This window comes from Triturus cristatus, chromosome 1_2 (assembly GCF_964204655.1).
Source record: "Triturus cristatus chromosome 1_2, aTriCri1.1, whole genome shotgun sequence".
NCBI classification, from domain to species: Eukaryota; Metazoa; Chordata; class Amphibia; order Caudata; family Salamandridae; genus Triturus; species Triturus cristatus.
Window position 1 is genome coordinate 883,624,729 of NC_140580.1, and position 17,022 is coordinate 883,641,750.

Genomic DNA, 17,022 nt, shown 5'->3' on the forward strand with positions numbered 1-17,022 from the left:
TTATGCAAATCTTCTGTATGCTTTTGAGAATGTGCAATTTACAGGTTTCTGGTTTGTGATTGCCGTACAACTCACACATGTAGATTACAAGATTTTCTGGGCATATAGTATATCAAATTTATGAACGGAAAGAGATTAAATTAACACGGCTAAAGAATCCACTCATGCTGTTGTAGCCAGTCAACGGCCCTTTTTGCGTGTATGGAGGGGGTGTGTAGAAAGGATTAGATCCCAGAACATGGTGTTGATGAATAGGGTTATATTAACTTCAAGACTAAGAATCTTCTTAGAATGGTCCCAGCTGGGCGAGATCTTTGACTAAACAATGCACTACAATCTTTTTGTAATTTTATTTGTATAGTACTCCTTACCCCTGATGGGGTGGGGGGGAGGGCAGAAGCACTTAAACTGGACAGATTGCACTCTACTCTCTACATATTAGACCATAAGACAGAGCTCAGTGGGAGGGACAAAGTTTACATTGTCTGGGTTAGCAGGATTTAAAACAAGCATTGGCAAAACCAGTAGTTCTGGATTCACCCACCAGTCTTTTGGATTTGCCAATGCTGGTTTTGTTTTGCCTTGATTTTTGCAAAGCATCTTGTTGGCATTTGCTATTTTTAGTCTTAAAAAGCACACATTGCCAAAGTTGCCACTGGCATATGCGTAAGAGAACTTCTTTGTGTTTGGTTGTTCTCCTTGTAAAAGGGTGGGGAAAAAAACACTATGAAATTAGCAATGGCTGAAATAGGACGAGCCATTGGTTCATGGTGCATACTGTAGAGTGCAGAACGAATGGCACAATGATAGACCAATGGATAAAGAGGGCTGGCTGAAAGCAACTATAAGCAGGTACATTAAACATATAAATGTATTAAAATCAAAAATGCCACTGCGGGTACCTACTTCTCTGTGAGGTGGTGATGGTTGGTGATATCCAGACAAGACTATTGGCTTGAAACTCCTCAGACAGCTTATTGCAGAAGGATGATTGGCCAGGAGCCCAGGATGCAGTGGGCGTTTATCGGTGCTGTGCCTTTCATAATTCTGTCTTGGTGTTGGGTAATTCCTGCCCCAGTGTCGTGAGCCAGGGCTTTAGCTAGTGGGAGATGCCCGGCCCTCCACTCATTACTGACAAACACTTGTTCACAAATAATCCTGTCATAGGCTGCCCTCCACTTCCTGTACCCAGGTCATTTTGTGAGGTCGCCGCTAATTATCCAACTTCGTAGGAAATTTTGCAAGGGTCCCTGTTGCTTTTTTCCTGTCTGCGGAAACCTGAAGGCGGATCGACAACAGTGTGGTTACAGGACATTTTGCAATTGTTTTGCTGTGCTATAAAACCCGGCATTTGTTTGCAGGTATCACTGCACGCCACGAACGGCCTGACGGAGGTAAGTGAATGAAATGTCTGTGAGTCTTTTAAATACGAAATATAATTTCATGAGCGAGTTTTCTTTTTTCCCCCAAAAAAATCAAACACTCAGCACCCTAATGTTGGCCTATTGCATCACTGAATCAGAACAGACGAATCTGGGTGCGCAGCCAGCTTAACGCTGGGTGTTAGGAAGGGGGTTGGCGGCGTGGTCAGTAGGGTGCCTGGGGGGAGATGTAGCACTTCTTAACAGGGATTACCTAAAACGTGGATACTCTTGAGACATATATGGGAAATATGAACAGTGTCAGAGGACGGCCAAGGAAACATGCACGGCAAAACTACCTCGGGAGTAGGACACAATGATGAAACAAGCACGGGGGAATTTGGGCACTTGCGAAATAGACACACAGGTAAAAAAACACACAAGGATGCAAAAAAGCATTGACCATGGTGACACATGTCCACGGGAGAGAGGGAGGGGGGGGGGAGCGAGCGAAGAAGACAAAAGTGTTCTCTAGTCTCCCAGGTCCAGGTGTGAGCAGCTCCTCCAGTCCAGTAATTTTCTTTGAAACCTGGGACTTGTCGTTCTAGTTTAATAAATGCCTAAGAAGGACTACAAATTCAGTATGCAACTAAACACCACCTGCAGTGAATGAGCTACTAACAAATGTAACTGAGTAACTTCAGGATTATGAAGAAGTGGAAAACCTGGGCCTGGGGAAAACAGACAAGAGGAAATTCAAGTATGGCAAAACATGGATCAAGGAGACATCTCCACAGGGAGACAGACATGGGGAAAAAGGCTCTGGTGAAACACAGACATTTGAAATACTCGGCCACTGGGAGGCCACAAACATGAGAAAACATGGACACCAGGGAGACAGACACAGGTGAGGAAGTCATGGGGAGAAAAAAAGCATGAGAAAACCTGGGCACTGGAGGAAAGACACTGGAAGATACAAACACAAGGGGGAAATGGAGGCTTGGACATGTTTGACATGGACAGGGGAAGACAGACACGAGGGACCCTTGGAGTAAGAGACACTAGAAGACAGAAACATGGGTACAGGGTGGTAGGTGGCGACACAGAAGACATACATTGAGAAGACTTGGAATCACCTCTAAACAGACTAGTCTGCTCAGAATCTCACCCTCAAGAAGAACTACTCCATGTGACAGGCCGCAACAGTAAGAAGCAATGGCTGAAGTATACTACAAAAATACAAAATTAACATAGCATAAAAAAATCATCTAATTTATTTTAAAAAACAAAACATCAAGATACTCAAATAAGGAAAAACCACATGTATAAAATAGTATTTTCTAAATAATCTTGTGTACGGCTCCTCTTTCGGCACTTTTCATCCTTTCTTGGGTTCATATAATGAACTCCATTGAGTTAGCCATTAATATTAAATACCTGTTTCTAAGCACTAGTCTAGCACCACTTTGGTGAGTAAATAGTCAATCTCTTTGACATCTTTCAATAGACACCCTTAATTTGTATGTGATGTATGTTACAATACACAGCATAATTTGTTCTTTCAGAAATTCATTGAGATAACAGAGGAGTTACAAACATTTTTGACTTTCAGGTTAAATTTACAAATACTAAGTAATCTGGCAGCTTCGAAAACATGGAGGCGAGTGGGTTGGAAGAAGCTCTGGGAGATTTCCAACCATTTAATGGAGGTAAATATATTTCAACATTGACATGTATTTTATCTGAATAAAAAAATGCATATATTCCTATAAAGTCTTCCCCTGAAATACGAAAACGGTAATGCTTACCTGTATATTTTTCCATAGCCTAATGTTAATCACTTTATGTTCTTTTTATTTACTGTGGTGTTTGTTGTAAAAATGTACATCTGCAGATGTTTACCTGTATGTTACTTAGGGACTCATCTCACATTCTTCAGTGTTTTATTTATTTTTTAAGACACGAACTGGCAGTATTTCAGGAGGATTATACTGTCGAAAAAACTAAGCATCACTTGCTGAGTCAATTGTAAAGAATTTACACCACTGGTTACTTCCTATCTTTAATCTTTGCCTGTTAATTCGAACTTACCTTTTAAAGTGCCACGCTGTTTATGTTTTCTGTACTTTCCCATATCAGGAAAACAGGGCAGAGGAGCTACAAACAACCTCATCAGAATGCACATTCTAAGTGAGCTTCCTTCACAGAGCCTATCCACTTTTTAGGTCGAGCCTGGGCAGCGCATGCGCTGCTGCGAGGCATGCAGTATTGGAGTATGTTCTTGAAGCCCCATCCACTTGCCACCCCTATTTTTCATTGACTTGTGTCATTGTCCCTCGTAAATGCTGGCTTCGGATTCGAAAATAGGCTTGTTGGTCCCTCCTTAGTACCGCCTTGTCTTCATTTGTAACCTACCATGCGGACTTTCCCTTTTACTTCGGTTGTTACAGGTATGTGTTATTTAGTCTGTAAGCACTATTTTCTTTATTTTCTTTTGCCAGCCAGACCCTGGCTGGAGCATCTTAATGGCAAGGGCAGTGCTTTAAATGGGCCGGTACTCACTGGTACTGAGAACCGGCACTTTTTCATTTTCTCGCCTCGAGTACCAGCACTTTTCCTTGAATAAGGAGAGTACCGGTACTCAAGAGGGTCTGGCTTGATGCAGGTGGTGCTCCGGTCATCAATCACCTCGTACCTTGGCAGCACCTTCCACTCTTAGTCACAGTGGAAGCCTGGGCTGGGCTCGTACAAGCGAACAGCTGCTCTTATCACCGTTAAACAGTGATCTGCATGTACTGCGTGTGGCTGCAGGGAGGTTCGTTTAGCCTTTGTTTTTACACAGCGGGGAAGAAAAGTGGCTATTCAACCTAATGGCCGAGTGTGTGAGAGGCATTGTTCAGGGTAACACAGTGCTACAATGCCGCTTCTGCAGCAGAAAGCACTATTTGTAAACTGCTGCCATTAGACTTTTTAACACAAATTCGCCAGTACATCTATCACAAGAAAGGTGTTGAGCACTATGTAAAAGTCAAATACTTGATATTGTGCATCTTCAAAACAGATACACACATTTTTTCCAGTTACTGTTGCCTGTGGTGGGTATTTTCAATATGCCTGGACAGAACAAAAAGTTGCACTTACTTTCACTATCTTTAACCATCGTTTCACAACTAAATTGCCTATTTGCATGAGTAAATATAAGAGGAGCTCGGTGCCAAACTCACTGATCCCTGTGAAAAATGTGATATGCTCTTTGAACAGAGATGTTTGCAGGCAGCGCAAACCATCTGGGCTTACATGCCACAAGGAAGTATACAGCTGTATTTGAATCAAAAGCCAATATATGTCATGCATGACTAGATAAGTGCCTGTAACTCACACTCATGGTTGCAATTTATTGCACACTGTGATCGAATGGCAAAAGCAGGAAAACTGAAACGCTTCATCTATTTTGCACCCCCAGGTGAACATTGGTTCAAGTTATGTGAGTACAAGCACAAGAAACATATTTTATTTGTAATAAGTCTCATGTAGTTATTTGTAATAAGTCAACATGTAGTTCAGAGATTATTTCCTTTTATGTAGATAGCTCAGTTGGATACTGCTTTTGTTGCATAGATCCTTGCTATCCCTGTAGGTCACAAGTTAACATCCTTGGCATATATCTTAGTAAATTATGCCCCTGCAGCATGGACCTGCATGCAACAACAAGGCATAAATATAGAACCTTAATGTTTTTTTCTCAATCTTTTCATTTTTTAAGGTTGCTAACAAGGGGTTACTTTGGGTAGTAATAAAAACGTATTAGTAAGTGCTACAAGTGGTTATTAGTGTAAAAAGCTAATAGACAGATACATCTGATATTCTAACAATGCATGCACATTTCTTGCATAAAAACCTTAGAGAGGTTAAAAAATGCGGCTCCGCCCCTTGTTACGCCTTTAGCACCACCCTTATGCTCGCCCCAAGCTCCACCCCCAGTCTATCCCTCCTTTTGATGAGTACCTGCACTTATGTTTGTCCATTTAAAGCACTGGACAAGGGCCACCGGAAACATTCACGTCAGCACAGCACTTTCATTCGGCAACAGATAGAAAGTCCAGGAGTAGCTTGGACGAGCCTCAAGGTGCATGATTATGCAATGCCCCACTGTGTGACGCACATTGAAATATACACGCTGTACATACGAGGTCGCCAGATGACCCTGTGTCACCCGAAACACCATGCTCAAGTTCTGCGCTTCCATTTAGCAATCCTCTCACTGGCTTATGTAGTCCGGTTCACCTCAACATAACCAATTTGGCTGATGTTCTAGGCTGCAATGTTAGTAGAAGTAACAAGCATTTATTATTATTATGTGTTCTTATATAGCACTCAACTTACCCTTGGGCATCTTGGCGCTTGCATTGGGAACCTGTCCTGGTTTTTCCCTGTGAGATAACCCGTACTGGGCATCCCCAAGGTGAAAGCCAGGCATCCCGCCGCGGGGGGGCCGTTGTGGAGATTAAGCAAGCTTGTTGCCCAGAGCTGCATAGTGTGAACTCGTGCTTAGAGTGGGCACCGAAGCGAGAATTATCGAGTCCGTGGACAATTGGGCTCCGGACCCTGCCGCGTCGGGAATTGAACCCTGGTCCCGGGTCTGACCTCTGCTTCAGGGTATGCCTCCTCTAACCAGTGAGCTACACTTCTCCACTCCATTTACAATGCAATGGTCTCGGCATTGGTAAAGTTAGAGCTATTGGCATTGCTCATGACATTCTTTTTGTTTATGTTTTTGTTTTTAAAACATTTAAAGAAACGGCATTGTTATTTACAATGTCAATAGCTTAATCACTCTCAAATGCGAGACCTATTGCATTTGCACCCACACACAGAGCCACTGAGTGCTGACCGGACAGAAGCAGTGAACGGGCAGGAGCAGTGAACGGGCAGGAGCGGTGACGGTGCAGGAGCAGTGACTGGACAGGAGCAGTGACTGGACAGGAGCAGTGACGGGACAGGAGAAGTGACGGGACAGGAGAAGTGACGGGACAGGAGAAGTGACGGGACAGGAGATGCGACAGGGCAGGAGAAGCGACGGGACAGGAGAGATGACGAAGCAGGAGAGGTGACAAGGCAGGAGTGGTGACGGGGCAGGAGAACTGATGGGGCAGGAGCGGTGTTTAGGCATGAGCAGGAGAGGTGACCGGGCAGGAGCGGTAAACGGACAGGAGCAGTGAATGGACAGGAGCAGTTAACGGGGCAGGAGAAGTGATGGGGAAGGAGAAGTGACGGGGCAGGAGAAGTGACGGGGCAGGAGAAGTGACGGGGCAGGAGAAGTGACGGGGCAGGAGTGGTGTTCGGGCATGAGCAGGAGTGCTGATCGGACAGGAGCAGTGAACGGGCAGGAGCGGTGAAAGGGCAGCAGAAAACGCTTGAGGCACCCAAGGAAGTGTAGGTTTATAGGGTTCAATGTCTGTGACTAGAGTAGGTGCACCTTCTTTCTTCCAAAGAACCAACCCTGAACATAAACATGGGCAGAATTGTCTGATGGGAGGGATGCAGTTAATTTAGAGTACCTGGGACAGGTCCCACAGAGTCACTTTGATCATAAGAGAACTGCACAATCCACACACCCCAAACGGAGGGGCTCGGGGTCAGAGGGCGATGTTTAGAACCAAAATAGGCTCTGGATGGAAAGTGCAGAGCCTGTGGTGGGTGGAAAGGCCCTGCATGGGGCACTGCTCGGCAATAACATTGACTGGGAGCAACTGTTGGGTGGAGGGAGCAGTATCCGTGCGGGAGATCATATGTCCTACTTGATCACGGAGGGGACTTCGTGGGTAAATATCTGAGGTGGCAGGGGCACATAATGGCAGTGGAATGACTGGATGGGACAAAATCATACCTACCATGGTGACAATTTCTGGAGGGTGCAATCTCTGGAAGGTACAATAATCAAGGGGTGTCATAAGACCCCTTCCCCCTCCCCGGGTGCCTACAAGGGGGGGGGTCATTCTCCCTGGCGGGGTGTGGGGGGGGGGGTTGTCTGGAGTTTACACCCTGCTATACTCTAGTGGTGCTGGGGGGCGCAATGCATGAGACTATATGTTGAGTGAGGGGGGTGGGTGCTAACTCTGGCGCTCTGTCACCCCTCCCCCAGAGCTCCCACAGTGCCCCGCGCGCGACCCCAGCTCACCCCGGCTGTCTCCCATCCCGGGGGGGCGGGGTCGCTCGCTGTTGCCGGGTGCCCCCCTCCCCGGTGTGAGCCGCTCCTTGCGGGCGGCCGCCGGGTCGTCCGCACTCCTTTCCCGCCGCTATCTCCCAGGGCTCCGTCAGCCGAGCCCCGCAGATGCCACTGCGTTCCCTGCCAGAAACGTACAATTTGACGAAGGAAACGTCCCCCAAACCTCCTGCAACGCTAAGCACCTTAAACCTAGAGGCGGTGACGACGCCCTACCACTCATTCCCCATCAGAACCTTGGCTATACACACACTACAGTTTCAGGGTTTGAATAACCTCCAGTGCGCATGCATGGAAAAACCAAAACAAGGAAGGCTGTGGGCGTGTGGCACCTCCGGGGACAGAAACAGCAGGGGCTGTGGGTGAAGCGTGGAGACGGGCATACGGTCACTATGGCAACCAGCTTTTATTACAATAACGAAGATGTGGGGAGGAGAAGGAGAGGATTGGGAGGGGCTTCTCGTGTGGTGGCAGTAATCGAATTGGGGGGGTCGTGCTGCGAGTGATCTTCAATAACAAATTCGGAGGATTGCAGACACTTTACACATTACTTCTTAAATCCGCTACACACTTGCATACTTGGGTTCCTTAACATTATTAGTAAAAACAAAATTAATTCGTTGGACCCTCAATGTCAAACAGACATGACCTTCCTTCGAAGCATTTTGATCAACAAATCATAACAGGAACGAACAACACGGGAGCCAGCAGGGTGAGAGGACGCCATTAACGCCGCCGCCTTTCTCCGAGGCGAAGCAGAAATGCCTCGGAGAAAGGCAGCGGCGTTTTCGGATTCGGGGGCATGTTTTTCTTTTCTCTCCTCTAGCCATTGGCTGGAGGAGATAATTGGAAAAGTTGCAAAAAACACGCCCCCGAATCCGAAAAGGACGGGGCCTGTTCGGAGTGACGGACCTCTTCTCCAATGGCTGGCCAGCATTCAAGAGGCCAGCCAATGGAGAACAGGGGAGAAGAGGGGCGGGTTCAAGCCCCTCTTCTCCAAGTCATTATGTCTCGCGAGCGAGACTGCGCAAGCGCAGCCTTCGCTAGCCGAGACCTAAAAACGGGTGAACGTGCATGGTTACAAATATTCACGCCACTATCTCCAGGTGATTTGAGATCGGTACAAAATCTTCAGTTTGAGTCTCATTAGCACTAAGCACAGCATATGGGCATTTCACATCCAGTAATCAGAGCAGGGCTGCTGGGTATTAGGTGCAAATAGCTCTAATCCCAACGCAGATCAGGATGTGGGCAGAGCGCTGAGGTGAAGGCACTTACATGGATAGGACTCTGCTAGGAAAGCAAACATTGCGCAGGTCCAGCCACGAGACAGGCTCACCGCATCCCCATCAACAGGCCTGCGACTCAGCATTCAGTGCGCGTTCGCAACCATGCCTGGGCTGTGGTACTCCAAAGCAAATCCGACTTGTGCTTTATTAGCAGCCAAGGCTCATGAGACTGAAAATACTTCCTATCTCTGCTGCAGCATGGTCACGAGGCAAAATGGAGGAATGCACATACTTTCAGTTGGGGAAGTCACGTTCACTGTTCCATCTCCAGTCCATGCAACGTTCCCCAAAATAGTCTAGGAGCCTTATTTACTTTTCTAGCTTCTGTTTGCGAATATTTTGGTTTATGTTTAAAAATCCCCAATTATCTTACAAAATGATTAAAAAGTGGTCATTTTATATTGACCGAAGTGCACAGCCCTTGCAGAAAGAAAATATGTCGAGGTGCAATCTGGAGCAGTGTTTTCGTGCACTGCATGAAAATGTACCCATGCCTCCATTTCAGCTGTGACACCGTCGGCCCCTCTTGGATTTTAGCCAACAACTTTTTCCAGGTTAGGACTTGTTAGCACGAACATGGTTTGATTAAAAAACAAGCATTTGCAATGCAATAGGTCTCGCTATTGCGAGATTTTGAGCAATTGGCATTGTAAAGGACAATGCCTTTTATTTATGTGTTTGAAAAATCTGCAATAATAAAAGTCATTGTCATTTACAGTACCAATAGGTCAAAGTTTCTAGAATGTGAGACCTATTGCATTGCAAATGCTTGTTATGAGAGTAACAAGGGAGTGGAAGAAGTATGTGATTGGAATCTGGTCCTGAATGACAAGCTTTGTATGGGCAACTGGAAGTAATCCACAGTCAACATTCCCAGTTATTCACTAATAAGAACTGGTCATTTTCAGATTCATCAAGACATCAAAGTGGCAGTTCACCCATTTCACTTCCTCAGGAGTTGCAGGACATGCATTTCAGTGTCAGCTCTGCACAGCATTTCCTTCAACTCCTCAGCACATGGAAGGTGTACGCTTCTCCTTTCCTTTCAATTGACCATTGAGCGGTCTGAATTTAATACTGAAAAGTATGGCCCATGTTAGGTATTTTGAACGCTTTATTTTTCAGCAAACGTGGGGATTATGCAGAATTCTTGTTGAACTAAAAGAACTATTCCTTGTAACATCTCAGAGTAGGAACTTGTTGCTGGACCTTTAAAAAGTTGGGCGCAAGAGAGAGCCGGTTGAGCTCAGAGACCATTGCATTTGCATGCTCAGTCAAACAGAATGAACCCCCACACAAGCGTAGAATCAGAATGCATCACAGCCTTGATAGACCACTGCATTTATAATAACAGGGAAGATCTTTATCGACGTGCACAAGGATCTATGGCTATCAATTTTACCAAAGGGCTACTTGAAATAAGACTCCAAGGCATCTTACTGGCTCGTTAGGTCCAGCCATGGTATTTGGCCTGCCATCTCCTCTCCAAGCAACAGGGCTCCAGCACTTTCCTTGGTGTTAATAGAATGGGCCTTCCATTGAAATACACTTTAGACGGGCTGCCTACTCACAAACAGTGATTCAATTACTGTGCTTTATGTCATAGAGAGCAATGCTATAAACAAGCCATACTGACCTTGTTTTGTAATTATATTTATGTAGCGCTTACTACCCCTGAAAAGATGCTGTAGTATTCTGCAACGAGTGGCGTGCTACTCCGAAATCCAAGCTAGAGTTTAGTTAGCAGATTACTAATAAGTGTTTATGTGTTTTCTGTGCGCACTAGTTGTGTTATGTTGGTGCTCTTGGTTTCTTCTGTGTTTAGTAACGTTTAGCGTAGGGACATAATGATGGGAATAGATCTGAAAGAAGTAATGAGTTGTTTTTGTAAGAAGTGGGCATGATTGCCTGTTAGTTTAGTGACATGACTGAAAAACAAGGGGTGGCGTTTAAGAAGGATGTTTGGGAGTTCACAGTATTCAGAAAGGTTTGGGATGAGTCAGAAAAGAGTGATGGGGCAAAGGTTGAAGGGAGTATTTTAGTCAGCAAAACTGAAATTAACTTTTACATACACATACACATATGGCAATTGATAAGGTTTTAGTGGCTAGAGCAGGGGTCTCCAACCTCAACACTGAGATGGCCTTGGAAACCGATGCTGGTAACTCAAGATGCCTAATGGACCAGGAGAATGATGTTGCACTGGGCCTTTTCGACCTGTCAGCCGCTTTCGATACGGTAGACCACTTTACTGGAATACTTGAGAGTATTGGGTGAATGGCTTAGCTTTACCCTAAATTAAATAATTTTTGACAGACCGCACCCAACCCATCTGCTCTTTTTCTTTTGAAGCCACTGCAACCACCATCCAATAGGGTGTGGTCCTCATGGCTCCATTTTAAGCCTAAATTCTTTAAATGTGTATGTGCTCCCCATGGCAGCCTTTGTCAGGATGTTTGCTTTGACATCCTCCTACATGCAGATTATACCCAGATCGTGGTACTTATGCCCAATAACCCAATCAAATCATTCTTTATTGTAAATTCCAACTATGTTTGCAAACTATAACTGCATATGAGCCTTCTGAAGCTCAGCTCCGACAAGTCAAAGTTTTACTCTTAGGCCACCTGTCCAATACGTGGTCCTCCAACTGGTGGCCTTGGGTTGGGCTCCGCACCCTCCCTAGTGAGTTGGGTCAGAAACCTAGGAATTAATTTTGATTGGGATCTTTCCATGGGACTCCAAGTAAATCTGGTTATCATACCATGCTTTGCCACTCTTAAAATGGCAAAGAAAATCTTTACATTTTTCCCCGATCCATCACGCAGATCCATAGGTTAAGCTTTCGTTGCATGTAAACTAGACAATGGAAACACACTATATGATGGCATTTTGTCCAGGCTCACCTACCATTCGCTGAGGGTTCAAAAGAGTCCGGGAGAGTGGTGCGGCAGAACGCTAGAGACAGGACTCGGCAGGCAAGTGTGAAGCCTCCAAGCGAGAGCGCGGCCTCACCTAGCGGCGGCCGCAGAGTGAAGTGCCCGGTTGTGTCGCAAAGGTGGCCCAACGAGGTTGCCTGCTTCATTGCCCCTCTGCCTTACCATCACCCCCTTTCAGGAGGGCAGTAGCCACTGCTGTGGTTATGTCCACCAACAAGGGCACTAAGAGGGGGGGCCTGATTGGCGGAAGGTCCAGCTAAAGGGCCACACCAAGAGTGGGAACACATACAACTTGTGCAGCTGGGCAAGGACCAAGGACCCCGTCCCTGTAGCGGGCAGCCTAGAGCGGACAAACTTGGACACTGGACAGCTCGCCTATTCATTCGCTACAGTTGGCAGAGTGTTCCTTACCTGCAGCGCTTTCAGGGGGCTGGTCTGTCCTGACTGCTGTGCGCAGAGACGCACCTGAACTACACTTCCCAGGCTCCTTTGCAGTGCCTTCCGGAGGCGGACACCCAGCGTTTCGCGCCAGAAGGCGCTTCAAAAACTCCAGCGCGCCCCCCGCATCGTGGGACCACGCGCGGGCGGCGCCGGGCTAAGCCCGGGCAAAGGGCGGGCCCTCTGAGGCTCGAGGAGACTGGACTAGGCCTATTTATTTATTGTTTGTGTTTTAAATATTATTCATTCCTTGCATTACATATTTATGGTGTGCACCTTCTCCTTTTGATCAGGAACTCTTCGTTACTCTCCTTCAAATATTTCATCTTTTTTTAATTTAATATATATTTATTGCATTCATTTGGGGCTATAGTACTTTGTTGTATAAAGATGTCGGCCAAAAAACTACGTTCGGGGAGAGTATTAGGGGATAGGGCCTTATGTTGTCAAAACCCACTTCCCCTAGTAACAGATCTTCCAGTAACTCGTTACTAAAGGGTCAATCCCTGCTGCCTCAATTTTGGGAGAAGACGGTTCCTAGTAGGGGGAAAAAAGTTCAATCAGATATCCCGCCTTCCGAAGATCCCTTCCCATTGCCACCTGATAGGTCGGGAAACAATGGGGATGTTTCTTTTCATCCCAAAATTGGGCAGCAAATCAATGTGTCCGTCATCTCTACAGAGCTATCACTTACTGATCCCATTAGAGGTCCACAATTAATGACGGACAGTAAGGGAGATTCTCAGTTGTCAAGTATAGACCTGGAGCTTTGTGGTCGATACTTAGCTGACGGTCCTTTGAAATTACCTGAAGTGATTAAACCCCCGATTGGTGTTTCTTCCTCTGGTCTCTTTCTTTTTAGTAGTACCCCTTCCTTAAAATCGCCAGATGTCTTGTCTTTTCTCAATCTAATTTTTCCATGAGTCCACTGCTTAATTTATCTGACACTGGTCATAAGGGTTTGCTCGGTTATGATAAAGTGGAAAACCCGATTTTTGAATCCTTGATTGCATTGGAACATTTGCTGGCATCCATCCTACAGCTACTGAGTAAATTTGTGGGAAGTTCCGACTGCATTCTGGAATCAGTTACCCAGATACTAAAAGCTTTATTGTTAAAAGCACCGGAAAAGGTTCATGATGCAGTTCCCAGAGTAAGTCTTCAGGGGCATGAGTTGGGTAGTGTGCTCTTAAATGAAAATGAAAACTCAGTTCAAAATAAACTCGTGGGTACCCCTAAAAATAAGCCCCTTGTAGCTCCCATTTTACCCGTATCTAATTGCGTAAAGCTTGGCGACCTTGAAATTGAAGAAGAAAGTGTTGAGGTTGCTGCTCCAAAAGCAGAAAAAAAACTATTTCCAATTTTTATCCCTGAATCAAAGGGAGTAGGGGGGGTTGAAAAGGGAAAAATTAGAAAACAAAGAAAGAATTTAGGAAAAAAGAGGAAACCAATCCGTAGATTCAGAAAGAAAAGCAGAAACAAATCATTTTTGAGGATTCTCAGGTTGTAGACTTTAAGGTCCAAATGACCGGAGAATCGGTGGGCAGGGAGGTGGTTTCCCATTCTTTTGATATCTTAAAGTCCTCAGTCCCGGGCACAGAAACCATTTCTGATTGCCCTGGGAATGGTCCCCCACCGGAGGTAGGGAGATGGGCAACTCCTCTGCCCGAGGTAGAAATGCCTGGGCTGGTCCCCTCGCGGTCTGTAGCCCTTGATCCTTTTGCCCCCGCTTTTCCAGCGCCGGATGTTGGAGAGGTACGGCATCAGCATTCGCCCTCAAAAATTCCTGAAGTCTTTGTAGATACATTTACAGTAGATTTTCTACCCTTATTTGATTCGGACTTACACCTAAATAGAGCTTGGCTACTCAAATATTTTAAGGATATTGAGAGCCTAAAATTAATTCAATCTAATGATATTGATTTAGTTTCTATATTAGGAACAGCTTCCGCTCCTTTTGTTAGGGTAAAGTTCTATTCTAAACTTATATTAAATCTTATTTTGCAACAGGCAGAGAGTTTCCAGTGTAGGGGAATTGATGTTTTACCTGTTCTCTCCTTTGGGAGAAATTGTTTCCCTCCTAATAGACTCTCTCAGCAGGGCAATGGTCAAGATAGTCTTTCTACCTTTTATGATGAATTAAAGATTTTTGTCTCGAAAAATACACGCCGGGTGACTCAGGTAAAGCCAGTTTCGCTTACCCAAAATATTCCCCCAAACAAAGATAATCTTCAGTGGAATTGGTTGCCTGGAGTTTTGTCTACTAAAACTTTAGACAATCCTAAGCTTTTTCAACATCTTTAGCAACAATTTAAAAGTGATCTCTTGGAATGCTGCCGGGATACATAACAGTCCCGAGAAACTACAATATTTATTCTCCATGAAAGCTAGCATTATTTGCCTCCAAGAGACCTGGTGTCCTAGTAGATTATGTGCTGGGAAAGATTATTTTGTCCTCGAGGCAAGGGCATTACCATCAAAGAAAGGGCATGCAAAAGGTGGTCTTGCGTGCCTCTTGTCAAATAAATTGAAATGGAATTTTACCCATTATGTTGACCCAAAGAACCTCTTTCAGGCAGTGACCCTCTGCTCGTTAACAAGTAGGGGTACCAATACTTCATTAGTAATAATAAATGTATATATTCCCCCAGATGAATGTTTTAATATTTTATTGAAGCAAGTCTTTTCATACATTAAACAGCTTAAAGAGCTAGATACACCCCCCCCCCCCATGTGCTGTTAGTTGGTGATTTTAATTGTAAGGTTTCCAACACTAGTTTAGAGTTATTTAGAAATAAATGTAAAGAAGAAGCCTTCCTTATTCCTCAGATTCTCTTCCCTAATAAAATTAAAACTAATAAAAGAGGGAAGATGTTATTGGAAGAACTTTCTGCAACTGAAGGGTTAATAGTGAATGGTAGGCTCCCTTCTGATTTTCCTGCTAATTATACTCATAGATCCCCCTTCAGCCAGTCAATCTTGGATTATGTAATTATTGACTATGATATCTTTTCTTCAGTAAAAGACTTGGTAGTCTTACCGACACTATTTAGTGATCACAATGTGATTACTATAAATTTGTCTTTATTTTTTCCAAATTCTGACTCATGGTATCTTAATAGTGATATAGTTAATTTTCATAAGAATACTGGAAGATGTTTTTGGAATTTTAAAGCCAGGAAGGGCCTGAAGTGTATTCTAGGAAAAACCATTTTAGAATTGAATGATTGGCAGGGTTCTGAACTGACCCATTTTGAGAATCTCATGAAGGAGGTTATTCGTGTTGCTAATAGATCCACTTTCTCCGAAAAAAGGAGCTTCGTCCCCAGTTCTTTGATCCCTTTAAATAAGGCAATAAACAGGTTAGTGCGGGAACAATTTCTGTGCAGATCTGCTGAATTAAAAAACAAAATATATTTGTTAAAAAGAAGGAGAAGTCGCATCAAGAAGAAACTTAAAAAGGAAAAAGAGGATTCTCTTTGGATAAGTTTACGGGAGGCGGTTGTTCATGGCAATGTTAGAAAATTTTGGTCTCTCATTGGAGAGGGTTGTGGAGTTAGAGTTAGCCCTCATCCTATTCCTATTGCTGAATCGTTATGGGTGTCATTTATCTCCGCCCTTTATGCTGGGAATGGTGTAGCATTTGAATGTGAGTGCTCCTTAGGAGCTCCTAGAGATGCTGAGCTTCCTATTGAAGCTCCTTCAGAGAAAACCATTGAAATGGCCATTAAGGATATGCGTTCCTCTGGAGCTATGGGGCCCGATGAACTTCCCATATCGATACTAAAGCTAGACCCTGTTTTATGGAGTAAGATTATTTTTCCTTTATTTAGAGCTTGCTTTTCCAGTAAGATTGTGCCATCCTCTTGGAAGGGGAGCATTTTGGTTCCCCTGTTCAAGAAGGGCGATAGGAATAACCCAATGAACTATCGTCAGATAGCCCTTCTTGATGCTATTGGAAAAGTTTTTTCCAAATGCCTTCTAGCACTAATTACTGACTGGGTCGAGGCGAACCAGATTTTACCCCTTGAACAAACGGGTTTCCACAAAGGGCATAGTACTTTGGATAACCTTACAGCCCTGCAGGTTATTCTGGATAAATATGTAAGAGTTCGGGGCGGAGGAGTCTATACGGCTTTTATTGATTTCTCCACAGCATTTGACAAAGTGGATCGTCCTCTGCTGTGGAGAAAGCTAGCTATATTAGGTATGCCCTCTCTTCTACTAGACCTAGTACGATCTCTACATTCGGACACTTGGTGTCGAGTGTTACAGGGTGGAGAAAGGGGCCTCTCGCGGGCTATTCCCTCCACTAATGGTTTAAAACAAGGTTGTCTTCTGGCTCCCCTGTTGTTCTCCTTGTATATTGCTGATCTTCCAACTTCGCTTGCATCTTGTGTTGGCATAGCCCCGGTAGTGGGGGGTTATCCTATAGCCTGCCTTTTATATGCTGACGATATTTTAATCCTAGATCTAACTCCTAAAGGTTTAGCTAATCGTCTGCAGGCTTTACATGATTTTGCTGAGTCCCACTTCTTGAGGATAAATGCCACAAAAAGTAAAATTATGTGCATTACAGGGAGGAAAAAATCTAAATCTGAGAATTATGGCTGGTCAGTAGGTGGTCAGAAATTGGAAGTGGTTAAATCATATACCTTTTTAGGAAGAATAATTTCTGCAAACCTGAGCGAGAGGCAGCACATTGATAACAACTCTCGTAAAGCCCTGTCTCAAGGCAAAAGCTTGAGTGCTCTTTATTCCGCCACAGGGAG

General features: G+C 44.7%; 1 protein-coding gene across 2 annotated transcripts in view; it reads left to right on the forward strand.

The window, feature by feature from the left end:
- Window positions 1–1,126: 1,126 nt before the first annotated feature.
- The window catches only part of NADK (NAD kinase), a 574,415-nt gene continuing 558,519 nt past the window's right edge, over window positions 1,127–17,022 (forward strand). The window contains exons 1-2 of one of the 2 annotated variants that reach the window (XM_085609365.1): window positions 1,127–1,394; window positions 2,974–3,070. In XM_085609365.1, coding sequence (XP_085465491.1) covers window positions 3,016–3,070 — 55 coding nt within the window. In that variant the 5' untranslated portion in view covers window positions 1,127–1,394; window positions 2,974–3,015. Of the gene's footprint in view, window positions 1,395–2,973; window positions 3,071–17,022 lie in introns of those variants that run through there. The other variant, XM_085609361.1, reaches the window with a different exon arrangement.